Source organism: Phaenicophaeus curvirostris, chromosome 20 (genome assembly GCF_032191515.1).
Source record: "Phaenicophaeus curvirostris isolate KB17595 chromosome 20, BPBGC_Pcur_1.0, whole genome shotgun sequence".
NCBI classification, from domain to species: Eukaryota; Metazoa; Chordata; class Aves; order Cuculiformes; family Cuculidae; genus Phaenicophaeus; species Phaenicophaeus curvirostris.
The window spans coordinates 7,497,089-7,524,513 of NC_091411.1; the positions used below are offsets into that span (position 1 = coordinate 7,497,089).

Consider the following 27,425-nt stretch of genomic DNA (forward strand, 5'->3'; position numbering starts at 1 on the left):
CCAAGCAGAGCTCCAAGGACACTGCACAATCCCATCCCAACCACCACCATCGACGTCTGGGGCAGGGATATCCAGATCTGTGCCGCAACGAGAGCTCTGGAAGCGCGAGATGTTATCACAGCATGAGAGGAATAGCAGGAAACCTTTAGGACACAAAGCGAGATTACAAAAATAAATATATATATATATAAATAATTTTTTTTAAATTCTTTTTTTTAAGAGAGGAAGATGAAAGGCTGGCAAACACAAATACGTTCATCTCAAAAGTTTCAAGCTGCAAAGCTGACGGGCTCTGGCTGGTCTGATCCTCGCTCTGAAGAGCCTGGCACAGCCCTTCCAGTTTGATGCTGCTCTGGGTCATCAGCCCAACAGCTCTGGCTCAGCAAAGCCAGACCCCGAGCACCCACCCAGCTCAGCAAAACCCACGCGCTTGGTGTCAGGCAAACAAACCCCTTTGGTTTCCCCTCCAAACCATCCATATTTTACCCTAAGCATGGCCGAGAGTCACCTTGCCAGCCCCCAAATCCATTTTTAATCACTTAAAACATAATTTTTACCAAAAAAATAAAAAGGGAAGCGCTCAGAAACACCAGGAGGGTGGGTTTCAAACAACCGGGTCTCGCATCGTGTGGCTGGTGGAGTTAAAAAAAAAACATGCTAAAAAAAAAAAAGGGCAAATCCTAGAGCTAAAAAGGAAATTGCATTAATACAGATTGTTTTATTTAAAAAAAGCAAACCCTGACCTCTACTTCAAAAAAGTCATTAGGCATTCTCCTTCTGAAAGGCCGACAGGGGATATTACTGAAAGGCCAGTTAATTTCTCAATGACTTACTGTTCTTGCTCTGCTCATGGAAACGTGTAAAGAGTCGGAGGGTAATTTAAGGCACCCTGCAGAAAGGTGTGTAAATCTTTGCATGTCTAAAGAAACTTTACCAGACCGCTAGGATTGGGAAAAAAAGAAAATGCTTGCCCTCTTTTTTTTTTTTTTCCAAATGTTTTTTTCTTTTTTCTTTCTTTTTTTTTTTTTTTTACTTTCCTTTGGAACTCTGATCCCCTTTGATCATAAAAAAGGTCATATTTCACCCAAAAAAATATCAGCAATCACAGGGCCCGAGGAAGTGCGAACCCAAGGGGGTTTCGCCGATGATTATTCCCTCCATTTAATTATTTAATGCTGCGAAGTGAAGGGAAGCCGTCTCCCCTGGAAAAGCCAGACAGTTCAAGAAGAAGGTCTGGCTGTGAACGAGGAGGAGGGAGAAGTTTATAAAAGGGACCAGGGCTGCTCCGTCCTCCCTCCCACCCTCGCTTCTTCATGGATTGAGACCAGCTCCCCCAAAATAATCACAGCAAGATGTTCCCAGGGGCCAAAGGGGAGATGCTGTCGGGGAGGATGAGGGGGTCTCACCACTCCAGTCCCACCACCAGCCCCAGCTGGCCAGGGAGCATCTCCATGGGTCACTGTCCTCCAAGGGGAATTCTCCATCCCCCGGGCTGTTCCTTGAGTGTTTTCTCCAGGATGTGGTGTCATCTCCATCTGGGAAGGGACAAAAAGGTGGGAAAAAAAGCAGGATGAAGCAGGTAGCTGGATAAGGAGAGGTGGCACAGGGCTGTGCTGGGTCCTGCAGGGTCTGGTGGTCCCGGGGATGATGCAGGCATCTCCTTGCCAAGAGCACGGGGCTGATGGCGAGGTGGATAATCTATATTCTAATGCCCAGCATCGCCCTGGCACCACGCGCTCATCCAGCTGGGTGCTGGAAGGAGGCTAAACACTGATCCAACAAGAGTGGAAAGCGGTTTGACACCAACCCACGATTTACATGGCCAAGGGTGGCAGGACCAGACTCCGAAGCTGAATCTTGAAGTTCTCCGGGGTCAATAAATCGGAGCGGAAGGACCAATAAATGAACCCCCCAAGAAAAGAAAGGGGGAAGGGAGGTTGGGCTGGCTCGTTGAGCCCCCCGCAGGGTTGGAGAGAGCCAAAATCTGCCTTCAGCTACACCCCTTCCAAGCTGGAGAGCTCTGGGAAGCTGCTTCCCCGTCAGGAAGATCGGATTTGGCAGCGCTGGCTGGCTCCAAAATCCGCACGCCTCCGACGCGAAGGGGAAGAGAGCGCAAGAAAAGCTTTTGACAAATGTTAAAATAACTCAGCCAGGGGTTTGCCTCCCTCGGCCGCGCTGGATGTTTATGAGCTCAGAGCTAGGGTAGCAGCGGCCGAGCTCGCTCCCTCGGAGGTTTCGCGTGGAAGCCTGCGTGTGCAGGAGAGCACACTGGAATCACGGGGAAGAAATCATAACTGTTAACCTCTTCCATTTCTGCTCATCACCCCACTCTCAGCCCTCGCCGGACACCGCCACCGGCCCCAACCACCAGCTTTACCCCCCTCCCTCCCATCGCCTCCTCCCCGCATCTGTGCGTCTCTCTACATAAATATATATCTAATTTTTAAAGAGGAAAAACTCCCTTTTTTTCCTCTCCCGGTGGCTGGTTTTCATTAGGGAGGTTTCTTTCTAACCCCAAGGGAAACAGCCTATGAGTTTTTAACTGTGGTGCAGGACGTAATTATCTCATTAAGGCGAGAGAGCCAGGCTTTTCCCAGGAGAGGTGACCTTGCTCCGGGGTAGATGGGGACCGGGATGGGGGGGTCTGGAGGTGGAGGGGGGGCCGTGTCCCCCTCTAACCTTCGGGTCACCTCTCCCTCCAGCCCCCTTCGGGCTGGAAATCTCCTCCCCACGGGGCGCAGCCACTTACACTTGTTGATAGAAGCACTTAAAGGTTTGGGGCGGGGTGGGGGGGATGCGGATGGGGGTGAGGGGTTGGGGGGAAAGCGGGTCCCCTTCCCTCTCTGCCCCCCCCCACCTCTTTTCCAGCTTGGCAGGGGGGCAGCTCCCCGAGCCGGGGGGGGTGGATAGAGGGGCCGCCCCGCTCTGCTCGGAGCAGGGGCGTTTGTTTGAACAGCTCCAGAGCAAAGAGCAGGGGAAGAAAGTTTGGGCTGGGAGCGTGGTTTTTTTCCCCAGACGTCAGCATAAGGCGGAACAGGGGCTGGGGAGGGAGCCGGACTCACAGGGCAGCCCTGATTTTTTTTTTTTTCTTTCCCCTATTTTTTTTTTAATAGTATTATATTTTATTTTTTTTTTTTAGAGGGTGGTGGGATAGGGGAAGGGGTCCGGGAAGCGTCCCGGCACCTCGGGGTGGGCTGGGAGCTATGGACTCGCCTCCAGCCTTCGCGATGGACAAACCCTTCGCCCCCAGCGCCGCCGCGCGGGGTGCGGAGCCCCCCGAAAACCCTCAGAGCCGGAAAAACTTCAGCGTGAGCCACCTCCTCGACCTGGAGGAGGTAGCGGCCGGGATGAACGGGACCCCCCCGGCCGGTCCCCAGCCCGCGGGGGGAGCCAAGGCCACAGCGGAGCCGTCGGGAGGCAGCAGCGGCAGCGAAGCGGCGCCCCAGGACGGTGAGTGACCCCCGGCCCGGGGAGGGACAAGTTGGGGGGGGGGGGGCACAAAGGGGACCACGTCGGGGAGGTCTGAGGGGGTGCCGGCACCCCGACTGCTGGGGGAGAGGGATGGAGCAGCGGGGATGCGGAGAGGGACATGGCACTGGGGGGACTGGGGTGTCGCACCAGGGGAGAGGGACATCCCACCGGAGACAGGGATGTTGCACTAGGGGAGAGGGACATGGCACTGGGGGGACTGGGGTGTCGCACCAGGGGAGAGGGACATCCCACCGGAGACAGGGATGTCGCACTGGGGGAGAGGGACATCGCCCTGGGGGGACTGGGGTGTCACACTAGGAGAGAGGGACATTGTACTGGAGACAGGGATGTTGCACTAGGGGTGAGGGACATCGCACTGGGGGACTGGGATGTCGCACTGGAGGAGAGGGACATGGCACTGGGCGGACTGGGATGTCGCACTGGGGGAGAGGGACATGGCACTGGGGGAACTGGGATGTCGCACTGGGGGACAGGAATGTCGCACCGGGTGAGAGGGACATCGCGCCAGAGACAGGGATGTTACACTAGGGGTGAGGGACATGGCTCTGGGGGGACTGGGATGTCGCACGGGGGAGAGACATCCCACCGGAGACAGGGATGTCGCACTGGGGGAGAGGGACATCGCGCTGGAGGGACTGGAATGCGGCACCAGGGGAGAGGGACATCGTACTGGGAGGACTGGGATGTCGCGCTGGGGTGAGGGATGTCGCGCTGGGGGGACTGGGATGTCACAGCGGGAAACAGGGATGTCCCACCGGAGACTGGGACGTCGCACCCAGGGAGGGGACTGGGATGTCGCACCGTCTGTCCCCCCCCTCGCTTCCCTCGGGGCTCCCCGGCTTGGTTTGCTGGGAGAAGGACCGGGATGCAGCGGGTCCTCTCGGGGCCGGTGGCACCGGCAGCACCGGGGCCGGGAGAGGGGACAGTCACCTTGTGGCTCTCGGTGCTGGCAGGAGACGCGTTTTTAACGGGAAAACCCTCCCTCCCCGGAGGATCCGCGGCGGCCCCGGTGCGCGCATCCCTCCCCGGCGCATCCCTGCTCCGGGGCCGGGAGGATTCGCCCCCTCCCTGCGGAAAAAAAGAATATTCCGGAGGTAGCCGGGGATCCCCAGAGCTGAGTGTCCCCTCGGGGCACAGAGGCGGAGGGGAGATGGGGATGGAGAAATGGAGAAGGAGGAGGAGGGGGCAGAGCGCAGGGCGGAGATGCCCACCCCGAGGGGACCCTGGGGGTGGCAGCCCCCAAACCTGCCTCTGGCTGAGCTTTGGTCCCCCAGCTTGTCCTCTGAGCCCCAAAGTGTGTCCTGCGGGGGACCTGAGCCGTGCCCTGGGTGCCCAGGCTCCCAGTGGGAGCCCCCCCTGCGCACTGGGTGCTCTCTCTGTCCCTTCCCATGGCTCCTGCAATGAGCACAGGTCTGAAGACTCTTTCTTCCTCCCACCTCTCGCTCCCTGCACAACCTCCTTTCTCCATGGAGAAGCCCCCCCGAGCCCCCAGTCTGGCCCTGCTTGGGATGCTGAGGGCTGGGTGAGGCTGGGCGTTGCTTTCCGGGATGGTATCTAGTATTTTTGGCGTTGTTTTCCATCCTCCCTCCCCTTCCCTTGGGTTTTGTCTGCGCTCACATTGCCTTTGGGACAGCGTGCCGTGTAGAACCAGAGTTTGCGGAGAGCCAGCTCATCTCCCAGGGCTGTTCACAAAACAGCAGAGAAATTACCACCTAATGCACCCCAAAGAGACTCAGTGGGGACCAGGGGTGTTACAAGTACCAGAAGGAGAGGCAAGGGGGCTGGCTGATCCCAACAAACTCATTTTTCACCCTAAAAGCCCATTCGCTGTGTGGTTTGACCCGCTGATCCCAGCACCGCTGGACCAAAGGGATTTTTCCCGTTAGCACTTGTTTCTGTGAGGCTGCAGGGATGAAGACACTGTCAGCATCAGAGATGCTCCAACGACACATCCAGGAGTGGAAGCATTTCCCCCATGACCCTCCCTGGAGAAAGCAAGAGGATCTGAGAGCAGCGAGCAAGAAGACAACAAGGAAACAGAGAAGAAAACCCGTGTGCATAAAAACATCGTCTTGGGAGACCCGTTAACCACTGCCACTGCCTAAATTGGCACGCAATTTTCTAAATTGGGATGGAGAGGCTTGAAATACCAGGCAAACACCCTGCTAGTGCCAGCATCAGCCTTTTGCTACACATCTGCAAGGCTTTCAGCATCAGTGTGATGACAGCAGAGGAACTTTTACTGGGAACGCTATCTTTTATTGGCATCCTGAAGTAAAACAGCCTCTCAGCATTTCCTCATCTTCCCCTTTACTATTGTAATTATTCTTTTTTTTCTGCCAGATGCGACTTCAGAGCCCCACAAGTCACTGGCAGCGGGTTTATTATCAATGCCACCAGCCCCTGGTACCCAAGTGTTGCTCTGCGGGATGCAGCTCTGTCCTCTGGCTGGGAAGCAATTAACAGGGTCATCACTCCAGCACGCTGGAGCAAAAGCAGCCCTGTGCCTGCTGCGAAGCTGCTGGCACCCCCTCCACCAGCCAGGGTTCACTGTGGTCCGAGCTGATACAGGGATGCTTTAGGCAGCCCCAGGCTGTGCTCAGCAAACTGTGACCCCCACAAAATCCTCTCCCTTTCCCCAGGGAGCTGCAGCAGGAGGCAGCTTCTGTTCCCGGGGCTGGCAGAGCCCGAGAAGCTCAGAGCAGGGCATTATTCTTTGCAGAGAGGGATTCAACCCCCTCCTACCCTCAGTCACCACCCCCGCCCCTCAGCTTTCTCTGATGGGGAGGGATGCTGGGGTAGTTCCATATCCAGCCCCTGAGCACAGCTCTCCTCCAGGAGCTCCAATAGTCCCTCGCACATCCCTTCTGCTGGCACCGAGGATCACAGCCATCCCCTCTTCCCTCTCCAGCCCCAAACTGGCCCAGCCTGTCCTCACTGGGGACAGTTGCAAACATCGGCTCTGCCACACATCGCTCCCATGGCACCCAAAAATGAAGAAGCAGAAATCCCACAAGCCAAGCAAACAGCAAGGAAACACCCCCAGGGTGGCAAGGGCTCATCCCCATCCTCATCTTCACCTTCCTCCTCCCCCGGAGCCGTGCAACTGCCTCTCATGCAAACCTTCCGCACAACTTCTGAGGTCTTGAAAGCTCGTTCACCTCCTTTCATTAGACTAACAAATAACGTGTAACGTGAAACATCTGTTAACAACAGCCCTTAATGTTCTCAAGATGATAAAGCAGGAGGGTAATTTTAGCCAGCAAGTCTTGACTGATGGTTTTTCAAACAATGAACTTACTTTTGGTGCCGCCTGGGGATGGGAGAGGGAGCCAGGCGCTGGCTTTGGCAGCTGCTTCTGGGCTGAAAAACTCAGAAAGAGCAACTTTTGTCATGGCTGGGCTGAGAGGAAGACCTGTGGCTCCTCCAAGGGTATCTTCCAGCATGGAGCAGGCACTCATTGCCCCTTCAGCTGCAACCAGCAGGACTGGGTGATGGGATGGAGAGAGGTGGTGGCTCCTGGATATTCTATTTGCAGGAGAGCTCCTGGGCCCCCTTCCTCACCTCCAGGGTGGCTGGGACCCTCCGACCTGCACTAGGGCTGTGTGGATGCTGAGAAGTGATGAGGAGAGGAGCAGCTGCACCAGAGGGGGCAGAGGGATTAGGATGATGTTACTGCAAATTGGTTTTAATTGCTTAAATGATGACAGTTGAAAAAAAAAAAAAAAAAAAGGAGAGGTGAGGTGGGGCAGGGGAGGAAAAGGGGAAGGAATTTGCTTTGAGGACAAGTGGTGGCTGGTTGCCCCAGGCAGCCCAGAGCTGCTCCCAGGGCTTGGGCACCTTCCTTAGACAGAGCCTTTCCTTGGTGAGCTGCAGTGATGCCCATCAGACACTTCTCAAAGCCTCTTCTCCCTCTGCGGCTGAGCTGGGGTGCTGACATCCCCATCCCTCCCCAGGAGGCCACCCAGAAATTGCATCCTTGATGTCCCCATGTGGTCCAGCCCAAGGGCTGTGCTGGTTCTGGCTCTCAGGACACCTTCTGGCTCACAGGGCACACTCTGGCTGTGCTTCTCTGCCTCCCCACATCCCACTCATCCCAACCAGACGGGAAACACGACTTGGGGACACCTCAGCCCCTCAGGCTAAGCAGGCAGAAGGCTGTCCTGTAAGACAACACCACTGGAAAAGGGCTGGAATGTGCCCATGAGGATCTATCTGCCTTCCCTGGGACATCCATGCCGGTATGTGGCTCAGCTGTAATTAAACCTAGCATCATTAACTCATGTACTTGGCTCAGGACAACACAGACCCGCTGAGCCGTGGCTATGGGTAGCCAGATGGGGTCCCCAGAACCACCAGACCCCTCTCCCCAGCACCCATATGCTTTCTGTGGCCCAAAAGTGATGCAATTCCCCTGAGTCCCTCTGCCCAGGAGCCTTTCTGCAATTTCTGGGTGGCCTCCTGGGGAGGGATGGGGCTGTCAGCGCCCCAGCTCAGCTCCCAGAGGGAGAAGAGGCTTTGAGAAGTGTCTGATGGGCATCACTGCAGCTCACCAAGGAAAGGCTCTGGTGCTTTTGTCCCGCAAAGGAGGGGACAGCTGCTTGGGTCCCAGCTGCTCGGGGTGGCCTCAGGATCTGCTCGTCCCAGCCTGGGGAAAGAGGTTGGGCTGCACCAGGGTGCGAGGTCGAAGTGCGGGGTTCACAGCACCCGTGGTCCCTCTCCATTCCCCAAAACTGCAGCAGCTGAGGGTGCCTGGGTGGAGGAGTCTGCATCCATGGGATCCTCCTGGGCTGGTAACCTCCCTCCTGGAGGGCTTTGAGGGCTGCAGACCCCAACACGAGGGGGTTTTCTCCATGCAGGGACAGCACCCATGGGGCTGCTGGAGTGGGACTGTCCCCAGGATTAGGGGGACAGCACAGCTGGGCCTTGTGCCCAAGACCAGTATTTTCCCAGTGCCCGATGCCGGCGGGTCCCCGGTGCAGCATCCATCAGCGCGTCTTGAGAAAGCACCAATTAATCCAGGCGGGAGCTCCCCGCCCCTCACCACCTCCCGGCCTCCACATTTGTTTGCACTTTAGTGCAAGGCTGGTGACAGGCAAGGGATAGATGAGGAGCCTGACGTGTCCCGGCTCACCCAGACGCTTTCCAGCCGCTCGCGGGGAGCCCAGTGTATCCCAGTCAGGAAAAAAAGGGACTGCAGGGAGAGGCTCACGCTGCACCCCTACAGACTGTCCCAGGGGACAGCCCCAACCTGCAGCCTGAACCCTCCAGCCAGGCTTCCCCTCCCTAACTGTCTCTGTCATAGAATCATAGAATCATAGAATCACCAGGTTGGAAAAGACCCACTGGATCATCGAGTCCAACCATGGAACCTGCTGTCCTGCATGTGGGGTGTCCCATCCCATGGATGGGACAAACTGGTTCGTTAGGTCTCACCCATCTGAAAACCACAGGATGAATGGGAGCGATGCTTTTCCGATGGTGCAGGTGAGGCAAGAGGCTGAGTTAGCTCACAGCCCTGCCAAAACGAGACAGGGAGGGACCCTGGGGTGGTGGTCACGGCTGGGAGACCCCAGGTCTAATGGGGCTTCAGGCATGGGGACCACCCTGGTCCTGCTGCTCTGTGCTTCCCTGTCCCCTCCAGCCCTGAAGGGTGACACCTGCTCACCATCCTGCTATTCCTGAAGGGTGACACCTACTCACCATCCTGCTCCTCCCGTGGTGACTCCTGCTCACCATCCCACACCTCCCTGTGCACCAGGAGGATGCTCTCCACCGATGGTCACAGACTGAGAGCACCTCAGCTCCAATTTGGGGAAGATTTACCCCCATGATGGGCTGAACACCCCAACCTGGGCTCCAGGCTCCCCCCCAACCCCAGCTTGGGGGGCTCTGGGTTGGAGCAGGGGCTTTTGCAGCCACGGAAAGCAGCCCTGCTCGCTTGGAGCCTTCCCCAGGACTAGAGGGAAAGAAATACCAGCACGTATTGTGCTCTGCGGGGTCCCTGCACACACTCTCAGCTGTGCTGGGAGAGCTGCTGCCAGAAGGTAAAAGGAGAAAAAAAAAACAAAACCAGGGTCTGGGGATGAGTCCCCACTTTCTGGGGGAGACTTACCTGCGCCAGGAGGGCAGGAAATTTTTTCTCCCCTTGGTGCCCCCAGCAAACCAGGTTTCTGGAAGGTATTTCTGCAGGGGATGCTTGTTTCCACCCCGTCTTTCCAGCAGGGAAAGGGCACAGGAGCTGCAAAAGTCACCCCTTGACTGAGTCTGGAGGGGATAATGTGGGGGTTCCACATGCACTGAGGCCATGGGGCTTTGTTCTATTCCCGTGGGAGCCCCAGCAGCACCCACTCATGAGCTTTAAGCCCCAGCAGCAGCTCCAAACACCTCGTGCCCAGCCCTGGAGGGTGCCAGGGCACAGGGACACCTTGCCCAGCCCTCCCTGGGGCTGTTATGTCTAGCTGAACCAGGAACAGCTCAGTGCAAGACTATTTCCCCTCTTCTTTTGGGCTGTTATTTGAGGGAACAGGGCTGATTCACAGGAAAAATATGAAATTTTGACTCCGTGCAGCCAAGATGGGTGAATTTCAACGAATCAGCATTTTAAGAGAGCCTGGGCGTGTGTCTGTAGCTGGGAGGCTGATGAAATGATTTGGGGCTTTGAGGCTGCCTTGTTAGAAACCCTCCTCTCTCCCAGGGAGCGGGGCTGATCACCCCTTCTGCTGGGGCTGATTTCCTCCGGCCACAGGGAATTGTCCCCCCTCCAGAGCTGTAAAATTATTGACACGGAGGGATGAGGTTTGAAGCAGGATGGGATCTTTGGGGCTTGCAGAGGCTTGGTGTCCCCCGGCTGGCACCTCATCCCCTCCCTGTGGCATGAGGAGCAGCTGGAAGGAGTTATCCTCCCAGGATGAGATCCCTCAGCTACTAGGCAGGCTCAGAGCATCCTTTAAAACGTCGGGGCAGCGTGTTGTGGCCAGGCTGAGCCAGAACTGGGCAAGGGTTTAGATAAGGGTTAATGCAGGATAGTTTTTTCCCAGCTGGAAAAAGTGACTGGGAAGAGGGTAAAAGTGTGATGGGCAGAGACAACCACCCAGTGCCAGGTCCCAGTGCCTGTGCGGGGCCAGCCGGGGCAGGGAGGATGGGGAAAGCAACTCATTGTGGTATGGAAGGACTGATTTTGGGTTTCGAAGTAGTTTTCCAGCTGCTGTTGGCCAGGGCTGCCCCAGCACCGCAGAACCGGACGCCCCGAAATTTCTGAGAATTTATAAAAATATCCCACCCTTATCCTTGAGGCATTCCCAGCGTTTGTGTTCACCCGAGGGACACACGGCTGTGGGCAATGATTTCCAGCGTAACGAAACACCCTGTCCATGCTCAGCATCCCGCGCTGGATGCTTCCCTGCCCTGTGCTTCTCCTGAGAAAACCAGTCCCAGTGCTGGGACCTGCTGGGGGCATCACAATGAGGATGGGGAGGGGGCGTGGGGCGATGGAACCAGCCTGTGGGGCAGCCCCTTGCCCCTGGGCTCTAGCTGCAGGTCCCATCGCAGGGGGTAAATCATAGAATCGTAGAATTCTATGATGCTGATGTTGGAGAATCGTCCCAACTCAGGGACACCCCCCTCCGCATCTTTCTGAGGATGTTAAGGGGGCATATGGGGACCACTTGCCGCCCCCCACATCCCTTGCAGCTCTGCTGGGGACTCCAGCTGGTGGGTGCAAACAGCATCTTGGGCGATAGGAGTTAATTGAGCAGGAGGTGTAACGAGGCCGCGGCATTTCTCCTTCTCCCAGGGTTGGGGGGCAAACAGCTCCTAGGAGCCAGAGCAGAGCTGGGGGGCAACTCAGGTCCCCCAGGCTACGAGCCTTCAGAGAGAGGCAGCCACCAGCCCCCTCCCCTTCCCTCCTCATCCCCCTTTGGAGCGCGTATAATAAAGCAGCTTTTTAGCTGCGGCTGCAGTGATAGATCAGGAAGAATTGTATGAGTCTATTAAAGTCTGTGTGTCTCTGAATGGAGACTGTGGCTAAGCCAGGCGCCAGGCTCGCGCATTGAACCAGATGTGGAGAGGCGCCATCCTTTCCAGCCACTGAATCTGAGAGGCTGCAGGCTTCACACGCAAGGAAACTGGAGTGCACATGGCAGGGGAGCCGGGGGAGAGCCAGGGAGCACATGGCAGCGCGGGCGCAAGCGGGTGCTGGGGAGGGGGCACAGCCTGGGCACTGGGGGGGGGAAAGCCCAGGGACAGAGCTGGAGCAGAGCTGGTGGCTGTTTGGCACCCCAAAATGTGTGTATTGGGGGGCTGCATTAATCCCCAGGCTGTACAGGGCAATGCAATGTGTGTATGGGGGTTGCATTGCACGCCAAGATGTGTGTGGGGGAGGCTGCATTGATCCACAGGCTGTACAGGGCGATACTGTGCGTATATAGGGGGGCTGCATTGCACCCCAGGCTGTACAGAGCAATGCAATGTGTGTATGGGGGGGTTGCATTGCACCCCAAGATGTGTGTATGGGGGGGCTGCATTAATCCACAAGCTGTACAGGGCAATGCAGTGCATGTATGGGGGGGTTGCATTGCACCCCAAGCTGTACAGGGCAATGCAATGTGTGTATAGACGGTTGCATTGCACCCCAAGATGCGTGTATAGAGGGGCTGTATTGATCCCCAGGCTGTACAGAGCAATACAATGTGTGTATGGGGGGTTGCATTGCACCCCAAGATGCGTGTATAGAGGGGCTGTATTGATCCCCAGGCTGTACAGAGCAATGCAATGTGTGTATGGGGGGTTGCATTGCACCCCAAGATGTGTGTATGAGGGGCTGGATTAATCCACAGGCTTTACAAGACAATAAAATGTGCATATAGGGGGGTTGCATTGCACCCCAAGCTGTACAGGGCAATACAATGTGTGTATACAGGGTTGCACTGCACCCCAGGCTGTACAGGGTGTTTCGTGTGTGTATTGGTGATGGGGTGGGGGATTGTTGCATTACACCCTCAATTATGGAGGAAGGGTTCTGTTGTACCCCTGTTTCATGCAGCGCATTGGTTGGGTGGGGATTTCATTGCACCCCGAGCTGTACAGGGCATCACGATATGTGTTTGGGGGGGTTTGCATCGCACCCTGAGCTGTACAGGGCATCACAGTGTGTTTTGTGGGGGGGTTACATTGCACCCCGAGTCATGCAGGGGTGCTGTGTTGTCCCCCAGGTCAGGCAGGGCACGGGATGCTGTGGAGGGGACACGGGTGACGCGGGGCTCAGGCTGGAGCCGCCACGCTCCGATCTCACCGATTTCACTTTCTCCGCTGGGCCAGCCACATGGCTGTAATTTGGGGGTTGTAAATACCTCAGGGGAATTTTTCGATTAAAAAAATAACTGTTTTCATTTAAATTAGAAGACGCTGAAGCATTTCTATTAGTATTAGAAGAGGTTTATAAAAACCTAAAACAAATGTCAAAACTAAACTACCAGGCACCGTCCGCTTGGCAAAGCCCTTTGCGTGTTCAGCACAACCTGGTTACCCGTCGGGGGTTAAGTTTTGATGGGATTTGTATGAGAATGCCTGGAAGCCCCCAACCCACAGCCCAGGACCCCAAATATCGGTGCCCCCACTTTGCTCCTGGGTGGCTTTGGGGACCTCAGCCAGTCGGGTGCTGGGGTCACGGTCTCCAAGACTGGGCTCTCTAGGGACCTGGAGAGGATGAAGGCTCAGGGTGATGAGGGTGAGGGTCTCAGCTCTGTTGGGTTTTGTAGAAGTAGGAGCTAGATGCAGCTGCTCCCACCCTGACACCTCCGTTGTGTCCCCTGGTGCCCTCCCCACGGCTGGTACTTGTTCCCATCCGTGCTGCCTCTGCTGCCCCTGCCACCCCCACCCTCCCCGTGCACATCTCTGCTCTAACCTGGAAACAGTTAACCAGGCTAGGTTGAAGGAAAAAAAAAAAAAAAACCGAAAAGATACAAGCCACTTATTAAAATGAATGTTTTACAATAAATTTGGCAAGAGGCCACCGACCTCAAATGAAAACCAGACCGGAGGGCAGCGAAGCTGCTCGCTGGCGAGGGTTTCTGGGATGTCTGTGCATACATGCACCCACGAAGGTGCTCAGAGCTGCGGTGGGATGGGGGCCTGGCCAGGGGCTCGTACACCAAATATCCTGGTGTTCCTGGCGCAGGGATGCTGGATGCAGCCACGGGATGGGCTCTCGGCAGGTGGCGGAGCTCGCTGACAAGATGGGCACTCGGTGGCATCTCATCCTGGGTGTGAAAACCACCCAGTTGGCCTCAGAAAGGAGAGGGGAGTCGGGTCAGTGGAAGGAGGGGACACCACGGGCGATGCCACTGTCCCCTTTGGTCCCTGCGCATCCTCCACTCTTCCCTTTGGCAATGACCCCGATGCCATAGGGTCTGTGCTTTAACCTGGAGGGCTGGGTTTCAGCGCCAGACACCACCAGGGCTGGCTTCCTATGTGCTCTTGCTTATTAAATTTCAAGAAACCACCTTGTTTGGGTGGTGAGGGTGGGGAGAGGAAGGCTGGGATTGCCACGCCAGGGGTCCCTGGCTAGGAGCCATCCCTCTAGGTGGCATTCTTGCTCTGCAGCCCTGGCTGATCAGTTTTATTTCTAAACACCGTGCAAAAGTCAGTGAGCTCTGAACACCGTGATGGTCCAAGGCACCCGCTATCCCGTCCCCAACCCTCCGTGGAAAAACACTTTGCAGTTAAAGCTGAGTTTTTGGTAGAGCTCGGTGAGCGCAGGCGGGTGCTGCACTCAGGGCCGGCGCTTGCCCAAGGCTCATTAGCGCTAATTAATTACATATGCCCCGTGTCCTGCTGGGAAACTGTGTAACCTGTTCTGTCAGGCAGCTGTGTGTGAGCAACTCTGGCACCGCGGATGCACCAAATGGTGCTGAAAACATTTGCGGGATGGGGAGAGAAGCAGCATCTGCCGTGCTCAGCCCTGACGCGGGATGGTGGGGTCCGTCCATCCAAACATCCATCCATCCATCCATCCTGGCATCGTTCATTCCCGCATCCCCTCTGCCTGGACACCCTTGCTCAGGGCTGACCCAAACCCCAGAATTTTAGCACCAGAGGCTGGACCAGCCATTTATGGTTGGACTCGATGATCCGATGGGTCTTTTCCAACCTGGTGATTCTATGATTCTATGATTTCCCCGCGCCGCAGCAGCCCCTTCACACATCTGTTACCCATCACCACACTGCACTCAGCTATTTTAATGCATGGCAGAACCAGGGAGGCTGCTCTCAGGTGGATGCCCAGGGACTTCATCCCCAGGAGCATCTCGGGGTGCTACAGCCTGAGAACTGGTCTCATCCCACCTTGAGAAGGTCTCCTGGCTGGGAGATGAAAGCAAACCCCCTCGGCGAATGCCTCCTCGCCGGGGAGGCTCCGGGCTGCTGGCAGCTGGGGGAGAGCCAGCGCCTTTTGTTGGTCCCCAGGCCCCCACGGCGGGGCTGGCAGATACGCGGGAGAACAAAATTAAAATTCCTGCTCCCCCATCGGTCGGTGCTGCTCTGGGCTTGGCCCTGCTCTGCGCTTCAAACCCACCACGGTGCCTTTTCCCGAGGCGCTTGGCTGTGCCGTGAGGGCTTCCCAACCGAATGACTCCTACCACCCCACAGCCACAAGCATCTGCCTGAGGAGCCTTCTGGTCTGACACAGGCTCTCTGAGCATCCCTGGGCAATGCTGGGAGCCACGGCACAACACCCACCACGTTCCTACATCCATCCTGTCTTCCTCTCTCACTTTTTGGCATTGGCAGGGAACATCCAGAGGGCTGGAGCCCCTCTGCTAGGAGAAAAGGCTGAGAGGGCTGGGATTTTTCAGCGTGGAGGAGAGAAGGCTCTGGGGAGAACTTAGAGCAGCTTTCAGCACTGAAAGGGGCTGCAGGAAAGCTGGGGAGGGGCTTTTTACAAGGACATGGAGTGATAGGATGGGAGTGAATGGCTTTAAATGGGAAGGGTGAACATTTAGATTAGACATTAGGAAGAAATTCTTCACAATGAGGGTGGTGAGACACTGGTTGCCCAGGGAGGTCATGGCTGCCCCATCCCTGGAGGTGTTCAAGGCCAGGTCGGATGGGGCTTTGAACCCCTGATCCAGTGGGAGGTGTCCCTGCCCATGGCAGGGGTGGAACTGGATGGGTTTTAAAGTCCCTTCCAACCCAAACCATTCTATGATTCTATGATTCTATGATTCAATGATTCCAGACTGGCAACATCGGAGGTGAGTTTTTAGAGGCTTGGTCCTCATTTAAGCAAAGGGTGACCCTAGAGGAGGTGAATCCTTTGAGTTTCGTGCTTCCCATGGTGACCGGGGATGATGCCAAACCCTGGCCAGACCCCAACCACACCAAGCCAAGTGGTGACCACCGCGGTGCCACTGTTCCAGGCAAACTTGTGCAGACCTTTCCTGGGAATCTTTTTTCCCTCACCCTGGTTTAGTCAGTGAGGAGCAGCAGCCCAGCTTGTTCCCAGCTTGGCTCCTCAGCAGCTCCATCCCCACGAAGACACAATGGAGGCAACGGCAGCGCTGGAGCCGGGACAACCCATTGTGTCAGGCTGTGGTTGCAGCCTCCCTCCGAGCACATGGGATGCTCTTGGCAGCTCCTGAAAGCCCTCTCCCAGCCTGGGGTCACACGCTGTCCCTTGCAAACACAGCCCTGGGAGGGAATTCTTCACTTGCAAGTCACCCAGCCCAAGGGATGCGCTCGGTACCCTGCGTCCCGGGCTGGATGCCCTGGGCTGGTGCCACCCGTCGGCAGGCGCAGCCAAGCTGTCTGAGCCCTGCAGCCCTGCACAATGGTCCTGGTCCTGTCTCCCAGGGCTTGTAGGAGCCAGGTGGGTGGGAAAGTGCAAAAAGAGGCTTTCTTGAGCCCCGCGCCAGGCGCCAACACCATTGCATGGCTTTAAAGGCTGCTTCTGGAGCAGTCGTTTCAGGGGATGCTGATGGTGCCAGGCTCAGCAGCCTGGATCCTGCTGCAGGTTCAGGATTCTGGGATCCATCCTGGAGCTGGTGAGCCTGGCAGCAGGGTTTGTCCATGTCGCCTTTTCCAAGTCTTTGCCCACAGGAGGTGGTTCCCACCCCGTGTAAGAGGTTGAGTGATGGCACCATCTCCCCCAGCTGCCTGGGAGAGCAGAGGGGAGTTTCTTGTGCTGCTCAGCCCTTTCCCACTGGAGCTTTGTGGCTAAAGATGTTTCCCAGCTCCTTCCCAAGGTTTGACAGCATCCCATCAACCATGCCTCCTCCTTCAGGGAACACGGCTGCAATTAATTAATTAAACACTTCCGCTGACGCAGGAGCCGGCTGTGCCAAAACACCATTCCCAGGGCCTGGCCTCAGCAAGGCGAACACGCTCCTGGGCTACTCATGAGCCTCAGGATGGGGCAGGAGGCTCTGGCATGGTGGGAAGGGCTATGAAAAGTTCAGGGAATGCTGGGCATGTCAAAGCCTCTGGGCTTCACCTGCAGCAAACGACTACGACCCTGTGAATTTTACCAGCTTTCAACTTTCAGGGCATCTCTCTAAATCACAGATCACAGCACATGACTCAGCTGGCCTGGTCCTCACCTGGCTCCTCCAGCATCTGATTCCCCTCTCTTCACCTCTTTCTTCCTTCATCCCCTTCATCTGAAAGGAGGTTGTGGAGAGGAGGGAGCTGGGCTCTTCTCCCCAGTGACATGGGACAGGACGAGAGGGAATGGCCTCAAGCTCCGCCAGGGGAGGTTCAGGCTGGACACTAGGAAAAAATTTTTCGCAGAAAGGGTCATTGGGCACTGGCAGAGGCTGCCCAGGGAGGGGGTTGAGTCACCTTCCCTGGAGGGGTTTAAGGGACGGGTGGACGAGGTGCTGAGGGACATGGGTTAGTGTTTGATAGGAATGGTTGGACTCGATGATCCGGTGGGTCTCTTCCAACCTGGTGATTCTATGATTCTATGATTCTATCTGTGCTCTTCCTGCCCTCCTCACTGTGACCTCCTGATCTTGTCCTTCTCGCATTCTTGGGTTTTGCAGCAGATAAATCTTTGCTGCCCTTGCAGGAAAGCCGGTTTTGAATCTGCTTGCGGCTCTCGACAGTGAATTTGGTGGCTGCTGCTGGGCTGGGACTGTCCCTAAGAGAGGCAGCATCCTGCAACACAGGGCTCCACCCTTCCAGGTTCCTTCTGGTTCTGAAACCCAGCTAAGCATCACATTCCCACTGCATTTACTGCACTAAAGATGGGGACCAGCCAAAAAAAAAGGGTTTCAGTGCCACCATTGGGTTGCAAGCATGGGTTGCTCAGATTCAGGGATGATGCCAGCTTGTCCGGCTCTCCAGGACCTTCCCAGCTTGCTCAGGCTTTCAGTCAGACATGCCACAATGCTCACCTGGACACCTCACACCATCCCTAGCATCACTGCTGAGCAGTGATTGCAGATCCTGGGGGTGCAAGAGGAAAAGCTGTTTGGGTTCAGGGGGTGCAGGCTAGAGCATCCCCATGGTCCTAGCACCGCTGGGCAGGATCCTCGCAAAAACTGGCCATCCACAGGGCCAGGGGCAGCAAACCGCAGCGCTGGGTGGTTTCTGGCTGGTGCAGCAGCAGCTCTATAACCATAAAACAGTCTGCTGCTGCCTGTCAGTGAGCGCAGGCTAAGGCCCTCCCGGGACAGCCTTGGCCTCTTTCTTGGTCCAGGCTTTAGCTGCTCCTTTTAACAGAGACACTTTTCCCCCAGCGAAACTGGCAGCCTGTAAAAACGTGTCAGCGTTTCAGTTTTTTCACAATTAATGAGGTGAAACATCCTCGGAAACATTTTGCTGTAATGTTTCTCCAGTAGCTGAGGCTTGCCCCTCTCTTAAATTTTTCATGTACGCCACTTGAGCTGAGAAAGTTTCCTTCGGACTCAGCACATTTGGACCCCCCCAGGTTCAATCCCTCCTTCTCGGAGCCTCTGGCCTTCCCGGGGTCTTTGGAAGGCTGGGGATGGGTTAGGGAGAGGGGAGAGGGAGTGGTGGTGGCTCACAGCAAGGAAATCGGAGCCCGCTCCCGGCAGTGGGGAAGCCTGGAGAAGGGCTCCAGCCCCCGTTCCCCCAGGGTACCCCGATTCCCATGCCTGTGGGTTGTTATTGGGATGGGATTGGACCTCACAGCATCGTGGGACCAGCACCCTGTGGGCAGGGGTTGGTGGCTCCAAGAGGTGAAACCGAATAGCGGGGTGAAAACACCCAGAAAATGCAGTTCATAGAATCATAGAAGATGGTGAAGGGGGTGGAGAACAGGCCTTATGAGGAACGGCTGAGAGAGCTGGGGGTGTTTAGCCTGGAGAAGAGGAGGCTGAGGGGAGACCTCATTGCTCTCTGCAACTACCTGCAAGGAGGTTGTGGAGAGGAGGGAGCTGGGCTCTTCTCCCAAGGGACAGGGGACAGGACGAGAGGGAATGGCCTCAAGCTCCACCAGGGGAGGTTCAGGCTGAACATCAGGAAAAAATTTTTCATGGAAGGGGTCATTAGGCACTGGCAGAGGCTGCCCAGAGAGGGGGTTGAGTCCCCTTCCCTGGAGGGGTTTAAGGGACGGGTGGACGAGGTGCTGAGGGACATGGTTTAGTGTTTGATAGGAATGGTTGGACTCAATTATACATTGGGTCTCTTCCAACCTGGTGATTCTATGATTCTATAGAAAATGGAGTTGTGCTGATGTGGTTTTGCCCCTGAGCTGTGAGGCTGTGTTGATCCCCTGCCCCTTGGCTGGGCTCACTGCGCAGGCACCACAGTTAGGTGGCACAGCTTCCCAGCTGCTTCTCAGCCCCTCAGGCTAATGATCTGGGAAGATTAAAGACCTGCAAGAGCATAGGTGGCTCCCACCATCACTTCTGTAACAAACCCTGTGCCACCTGTGACCACAAGCCCCATTTTGGCACGTAGAGCATCCATCCCTCCTTGCTGTAAAGGCCCAATGTGAGCAGATTAAAACCTCCCTGCTCCCTCAAATCACTCCCGGCTTTGGGTGTCTCAGCTCAAGGTCATGAGACAAAAAAGGGCTGGAGCAGGCAGACATCATGGAGGGGCCGTTCCCAAACCCCAAAGTTTTGCTCCGGCGCTGCTCCGAAGGGAAACGCTTCCTCCCCATCGCATGATTTAGAGCGACGAGCTAAACAATTGCACATGAAACTCTAGTGGACGTCATTGCCGGAGCTCTCCTCGCTTCCCCTGAGTATAGAAAGGGATGAAGGGAGTCCACATGTTTACTGAGAGAGACCATGGGAGAAACGAAAGACATTGTTTTTCCAAAGGATTTCTTGGCTGTAAAAGGCCTCCACCACCCTGCGGCTTCCCTGATGAAGGCTCAGCGTTAATTTGTTAAATCCACATCAAGTGCCCGGAGAACCCGTTGTTTATTTTTGCTAATTCAGCTGGCCGAGATCAAATTGGGGTTTTATTTGTTAAGGATAAACCTTAATTAATAAAAGCTATTTATTTGGTTAGAGCCGGCCGCAGCCTGAGGGTCAGATATGCCACGATCATTATTTCAAGTAAAACAAACCCAAAACGTCTCTCAACAGTTTGAAAAACGTAGAAACTTAGAGGGCTGAATTTATTTGTCTTAGGAAGAATTTACAGCTAATTCCCTCCAGGCTATTTCAACCCCTAAATTATACCCGAGAAGAAGAAAGGGGGGGGGGGAAAAAGTGCTGTTCCAGGCAGAGAAGGGAAGTAAACGGTGCAGCAGATTTGATCATTTGGCTGGGGAGGGGGTGAAGAATTTAAAGCTTAAAAGGTCTTTGGCAAACTGCTCGCAAATAAATGGAACGCGTGAAATAATTTAACAGCAGAAAACTGTTTGGGGCTCAGAGGTCCGTGGCGCAATGGAAAATGAAACACTTTGGAGATGTAGCCGGGGGGGGGGGTTTGCAGCAGAGGGTTGAACTCGCTCCCCTCTGTCATGACACCCCAAAGGAGGGGGGTATTTGCACCCCAAAGCTCAGTGGCAGCAAAACCTACCCCAGGACATAGAATCATAGAATCACCAGGTTGGAAGAGACCCACCGGATCATCGAGTCCAACCATTCCTATCAAACACTAAACCATGTCCCTCAGCACCTCGTCCACCCGTCCCTTAAACCCCTCCAGGGAAGGGGACTCAACCACCTCCCTGGGCAGCCTCTGCCAGGGACCAATGACCCTTTCTGTGAAAATTTTTTTCCTAATGTTCAGCCTAAACCTCCCCTGGAGGAGCTTGAGGCCATGATAGTGCACACCTGGGATTTGCAGCATCAGCTGGAGGTAGATGATCTTGCAGCCACCTGAGGTGGCTTGCAGGGACAGTGCAGGGCGAACACCGAGCTCTGGAATGAGCTAGAGAAAAGGAGGCTGAGGGGAGACCTTATCACTATCTACAACTGCCTGAAAGCAGGTTGTAGCGAGGTGGGTGTTGGTCACTTCTCCCAAGTAACAAGTGATAAATCAAGAAGAAATGGCTTCAAGTTGCGCCAGAGGAGATTTAGGAAAAAATTCTTCACCAGAAGGGTTCTCAGGCTCTGGAACAACTGCCCAGGGAGGTGGTTGAATCACCATCCCTAGAGGTGTTTAAAAGATGGGTAGACAAGGTGCTCAGGGATCTGAGTAATGGACAGGTGTGGTTGGACTTGATGATCTCAAAGGTCTTTCCCAACCTAGTGACCCTATGATTTTGCAAAGAGGCACCCCCAAACCAGGCATGCAAAGGGGAGCCACCCCCGCATCACAGTTGGTGATGGAGCCCACCAGCAAAAGCCATCCCATGGGATGAGCCACCTCGCTCGAGCATCCCTGCCCGGGGACATCGCGCTTCCCTGGGATCAGACGTGGGAGCAGCTGGGATTTTAGATGCTGGTTAGGTCTGGATGGCAGCTGCACGGAGGTCGTTTCTCGCTCGCTAATGGAGGTTGCAAGTCAAAGCCGAAGCCTCGGTGGAAATCTAGTGAAAATTACCTCTTTACAGCACTTGGCGTCTGCTGCGTGGGAGGCTGGGGGCCCTGCCAGCACGGGGCCCCCCCTTGGCAAGCCCCACACCCGGGCTTCAGCAGCCGAAACCCCTCTGAGTCCTTCCTACTAATGGAAGCACAGCGGGAAAGGGCAAGAGCCGGAACAGCGGGCTCGGTGGCTGCTCAGCTGAACCTGCACGGCTCTGACCCAGCCGTGCGGGGACTGTTGCCTTTGCAAATGGGGCAGGACCAGTCGCTCCCCAGTTCCTGGTGGCGAGGCAAGCCCCAGGTTTCCCAGCGTTGGTGCTCCCAGATGGAGAAAGGGTTTGGAGTTGACCCTCAGCATCCCTGAGCATCCCTAGGGCAGCGCTCAGGCAGGCAGCATCGCCCGAGGCTGGAGGTCACCCAGGCTGCATTCAGCACCCCAAAACTCATCCACGTCATGGGTGGAAAGATTTGTGTCTTTTCTAACACACTGGGGCAATTTAAGGCTTTTTAAATGAAGCACACTGGGCCCATCCTGCTCTGCACAAAGCCCCAGCGCCTCCCTCTCCCCATCCTCCCCCCATGTCACCTTTCATTATTCAGTAACGTTATCCTTCACGTTTTCCCCCTTCCCCTGCAATTTTTTTTTTCCCTTTAGCGGAAATTGTAATCAGTGGAAGATAAATACGCTGAAGGCGGCTGAGGGAACGGCTCAGGAGTCCCCTCTGACCTCAGGCTTGGACAATCCAGCCGATGCCTCCAGCCACACCTCAAATGAGCCCCTAAGATTCAAACTGACAAAGGGAGGGGTTTGCCTTTCTCCGTAACCTCCCCGAGAACGGCTTTAGGGCAGAAGAAACACAGCAGCAACCAGTTTTAACTTTGCACGAGCACAAACTCTCATTCCTGGAAGCCTACGACTGCTCGCCCCGTTGAAGTGCCAGCGAATCCAGGTCGATCCCATTCCCATGGATGGGTGCAGGGAGATGTCAGGGAGTTCTTTGGGTTTGATGGCGCCAGTGGCACAGGGACATGGACCCAACTCATCTCCTTCAGGTACCGCAGAGTGCTTAGCGAGGCTTGGTTTGGTAAAGCTGATTAAAGCTGTTATTAAAGCATCTTTGATAGAAGCCATCCAGCCCGACTTTGCACGCTGTAAACCTGTCAGATGCACGCCACCAGCAATTAGGGTGGCATTTATCTGGTCCCATAAGCCTGTGATGCCGGAGCTAATTTGGAAAATATGTTGATCCGTTACTAAAATTTGTCTTTGAGCAGAGCAGAGGATCCAGGCAAGCTCCCCAGGCATGGAGCTGCCTCTCTCAAGTATGGAGATGGAGTGGAAATTGGGGCGGGAAACGAACATAGTGGACAATTGAGTTGAAAACAAAAGGTTTCTCAGGGGAACTGGGGACCTCTGGGCTATGCTAGGGTGCAGCGTGTTTTAGGGGAGGTTTGAACATGTGGGGAAGGGGTTTTGATCATATACATCCTCCAAAAAGCTCCCTGGAGCTTCTCAGGGGGGTTGTGATGCAGGAGAAGGTCCCTCCGTTAAAACCAGTAACAGGGGCTAAACAAAATGCCCCAACCCAGGCACTACCCAGGGCTTGCAGCTCCCCAACCACCAAGAAAAAACAGCACGTGGATGCATCGTGACCCAGTTCTGGTCTTAAATCTCAAGAGCTGCCAGCTCTGTACAGGAACCAGCTCTGGTGGCCATTTAGCTGTTGACTCTGCAGGTCTGGAGAGATGGAAACGAGCCAGAAACAGAGCCAGATCCTAGGGAGGTGGGCTGAGAGTTAACTTAAGAAACCTTTCCTCCTCGCTTTCAGCCAAATTAGAAAGGGTAAGAGAAGCCCTCACTTATGGAAAAGTCCTATGGCCAGAATTTAAATTGGGGATGAAACCAAAGGAGGTTTATAAATTTTATTTATACATTTACTAGAGTTCTGCTCAAATCATTGCCAGTTCGGTGGGGGGCAGCGGGTGCCCTTGGTGATGGCACTTTTTGAACAAAGCCCCAGTCTATAATTTCCCCATAAACCCCTACAGGGTGGCCATAAATCTGCAAGGAAACATCTCTCACCCTGTTACATCCTGTAGCTCCTTCCCAGCCTGATGGTTCCCATTTTGGTCCTCGGCTCCTGGAAAACCCAGGGACAACTGTGGCTGGACTTCATGTATTTTAATCCAGCGGCTCGTTAGCTTGCTGAAGGAAAACAGGACCAAAAAAGGAGTTTAAGTAAAAGGGACAACTGGAAAGCAGAGACTGGCAGAACATTTGAAGCTGCAGGAACAAGGGCTGGAGAGAATCTGGAGAATTTTATTTGTGAGCCTTTAAATACGAACAGCGGCAAAGGGCAGCCTGAGATTTCCTGGCCGGGGAAAGGGCTTCAAACCCACATGTATTCAGGGAAGGCGCCGTCCATCCTGTCTTTACCCTACCAAGAAGGCCGTGTCCCAAATACAGCAGCACGGGCTGTTTCCAGCCCAAGGAATGGTCAACAAAGGTCCAAATGCATCTACAACACAATAAAAGACCCAGAGAAAAGCCGACAGCTGCAGCGAGGTCCTGGGAGATAGACGGAGCTTGTTTTCCTTCCCTTCCCATCCAGGGATGCTCTCCTCCCACCAAGGTCCCATCCTTGTTACAATGATGAAGCATCTTTGCATGTGCCTGGGAGATGGGGAACGGGGCCAGTGGTGGCACCCAGGTCCCAGCTCTGCAGTAGCTCTAAGTTCGGACCCTGCTTTGGGTAGAAGGCATCTAGTCTCAGGGACAACCTGCCAGCAGATACTGGGATTTCTCTGGTCCTCACGGCTCATTTCAGGATGGGAAAACCCTTGAGAACGGTATATTCAGGCACAAAGGGACCTTAGGAGCTTGATGGAAGACTTGCTGGTGGAGGTTTCATGGCTTGAATTACTCAGAATTAAGGTCCAAGGAGGTTTTTCTGGCCTTAAAGATCTTGGAACCTGTAGTTACCTCCTGCTCAACAGCTTGGTGGCATCTTGAAGCAGAAGAGTTAATATCTTTTCCAGTAGATTTTGTTTCTTGCTCAAGTATAATCTGAAAACACTGCACGTCTATTTAATAAGTATCAAGATAGCTTATTAGCAAGTATTTATTTCTTGACCATATTCAGGGAGTGGTAAGTCCTGCCGTCGCGGCTTCTGCAGTGATACAGAGCAGAAAACCCCAATATAACCCCGCTAGGAATCAGAATGTCATAAAACTATTAACATTTCAAATCATTCCAAAATACTTTCCCACCAGTAGGTACAGATTAGATCCAGATGCTTTATTAACGGAAAGAATAATTAACCAATACCTCCATAAGGAAGAACGACAGCGAGATGCGTTCCCCGTGAAGCCTTTGCAGGCAGCTGACGACGTATCTCAAAAAAAAAGACTTCATAAACTTGCCTAAACCTGATGATATTAGTGACAAAGAGGAGATTAATCTCAGCCTGGCTGAAAGCCCAAGATCAATACTGAGAAACCAAGCTACACCCTCAGCTTCATGTTTCCATGAGCCAGCAAAGCCAGAAATAAACACTGCAGAGGCTGAGCTCTGCAAGACGCAGAGTCGTTCATTCCTAGCTCTGAAGACCAGAGCTGGATGAGCAGATGCTTGGCTGCAGCGCTCTGTCACCTCGGGGACACGCCACAGCCAGGGACGTGGGATCCGAGACCCGCATCTCAGAGATGCTTTGGTCTTGAATTTCATAGAATCGTAGAATCACCAGGTTGGAAAAGACCCACCAGATCATCGAGTCCAACCGTTCCTATCAACCATTAAACCATACCCCTCAAATTTCCATCGCTGTCCATGAAAACGTGACCTAAACCCTTAGCAAGAGCCAAGTCAAAGACACCCTGTGGATGTGTCCCTGTTGGGGGGGTGCGAGACACAGTCCCAGCAGTTTGTGCCAAGTGCTGCCCCAGAACGGTATTTAAAATCGGGTCCAGGTGGTTTTAGCCAGACACAAAACCCCCAAAGGTCTTTGTAAATATTTGGTTTAACCCTAAGCTCCAGCAGGTCCTGAAAGAGGTTTTCATCCTCATGGACCCCACAGGGTTGCCGGGATGCTGCTCCCTACCGAGAGCCCCAGGAGGGTTCGAGCCCTACTGGGACCCCACGTGGGGTCTCGCGTGAATCTGGCTCATGTGGTCTCCTCTGTGCTTTCCTCTCAGGTGAGAGCCTGAGCCCGAGCCGCGGGACAGCCAAGAGGAAGAAGAAGCAGAGGAGGAACCGCACCACGTTCAACAGCAGCCAGCTGCAGGCGCTGGAGAGGGTCTTCGAGAGGACGCACTACCCTGATGCCTTCGTGCGGGAGGAGCTGGCAAGGAGGGTCAACCTCAGCGAGGCAAGAGTCCAGGTGAGCAAAGGTTTGTGTGGGAGACAACTACACCCTCTGCCTTGTCTCCAGGACTGTCCCCTCTCTCCCTTCACCCCGTACATGACCACGATGGGTAGGACAGGAGGTTGGGACATCCCTGCTCGCATCGGGTCCCCACTGACCGCCTTCCCTCCCCATGCACAGGTCTGGTTTCAGAACCGGAGAGCCAAGTTTCGCCGCAATGAGAGGGCTATGCTGGCCAACAGATCAGCATCGCTCCTCAAATCCTACAGCCAGGAAGCAGCCATTGAGCAGCCCATGGCACCACGACCCACCGCGTTGACCCCAGAATATCTCTCCTGGACCAGCACCTCCCCGTACAGGTAGGTGCAGGCGCTGGAGGAGCTGGGGAGGTGGTGGCCGTGGGACAGGCTGCCTAGCTACAGCCCCACAACCACAGCAGCACAGCCCTGTGCTGAGGACACAGGGAGTTCAAAAGGAGGGTCCAAAAGGAGCTTGGCCGGCTTTGCTTTGGGAACCCATTTCAGCCCTAAGCATCCCCTGCCTGCTGCTGAGCAGGATTCTCTGTCTCCATGGAGAGAGGGCCTCAGGGCTGGAGCAGGGTCCTCGTATGAGATTCTCTTGGCCTTGTGCTGACCCTTCCCACATCTTGGCATGGGAGGTGGCATGGGTTCCTTTTGGATCCCAGCCCTCTTGTCTGACAGCTCAAGGCAGGGCCCTCTGGTGCATTGTTTGAGGGGTTCCCACATGCATCCAACCACACAAAAATACCGAAGCCTTGACTGCTCTTGTGGGAGATGCGTTAAGAGGGAACGGCCAGTCTGGCCTGGGAAGCCAGCAGGACTGTGCAGGGCATGAGGACTCCTCCGTGGGCCGTGCCTCACTCCTCCACTGCTCCCCTCCCTGCAGCACCGTGCCCTCCTACAGCTCCAGCGGGACTGCGACGCCCACCCAAGGGGTGAACATGGCCAACAGCATCGCCAGCCTGCGCCTCAAAGCCAAAGAGTTCAGCCTCCATCAGAACCAAGTGCCGACTGTGAACTGACCAGGGCAAAGCCCACCCCATGGCCTCATCCAGGATACAGCGTGGAGCTCCTGTGCCCGTCCAGGACGAACCCACTGCCCACCCAACCCATATGCCACTCATCCAATGTCTCAGCACTTCTCCTCTCCTCTTCCCTTTTGAAGGTAGAGTCGGTCCCAGGTCGAAGTGGCGCACAATTATAGCCACATATGGAGCAAACTCGGTTAGAACTTGCTTTTCCGTGCACCCTTATAATAAAGGCTATATATACACACACATACCCCCCACGCGCTCGTCAAGGACAAACAGACTTGCCAAGGGAACAAGAATTTGCTTCCAAACATGGAAGGATCTTGGACCATTGGATTTGACCAATTTGGGTATCGCGCCCAGAGAGCCAAAGAGTTATTGGGTCTCCTCCTCCTGCAGGGACCGTACGCAGCGGTGGGAGGATCATGAACCCCCTTTCTGTTGGGCTGCGACTCGTGGCACTCAACCCCGCATGCCGAAGCCGACCCACACTTTGGCTTCTTTGTGCATCGCCAGCCACGGTTCTTGAGAAAGACTTTGGGAAGCTGACAGGGGGCTGCACGGAC

General features: G+C 55.1%; 1 protein-coding gene across 1 annotated transcript; it reads left to right on the forward strand.

Annotated features, from left to right (window-relative positions):
- The first annotated feature begins 3,197 nt into the window (after window positions 1-3,197).
- Window positions 3,198-27,425, forward strand: PRRX2 (paired related homeobox 2). Its single transcript, XM_069873357.1, has 4 exons — window positions 3,198-3,450; window positions 25,639-25,823; window positions 25,989-26,167; window positions 26,715-27,425. The coding sequence occupies exons 1-4, from the start codon at window positions 3,204-3,206 to the stop codon at window positions 26,848-26,850; spliced, it is 747 nt and encodes a 248-aa protein (XP_069729458.1). The 5' UTR covers window positions 3,198-3,203; the 3' UTR covers window positions 26,851-27,425.

Coding starts and splice junctions, on each gene's coding strand:
- PRRX2 (XM_069873357.1), top strand. CDS start 3,204: ATGGACTCGCCTCCAGCCTTCGCGATGGACAAACCCTTCGCCCCCAGC. Junction 3,451..25,638: donor CGAAGCGGCGCCCCAGGACG/GTGAGTGACCCC, acceptor CTTTCCTCTCAG/GTGAGAGCCTGAGCCCGAGC. Junction 26,168..26,714: donor ACCAGCACCTCCCCGTACAG/GTAGGTGCAGGC, acceptor CCCTCCCTGCAG/CACCGTGCCCTCCTACAGCT.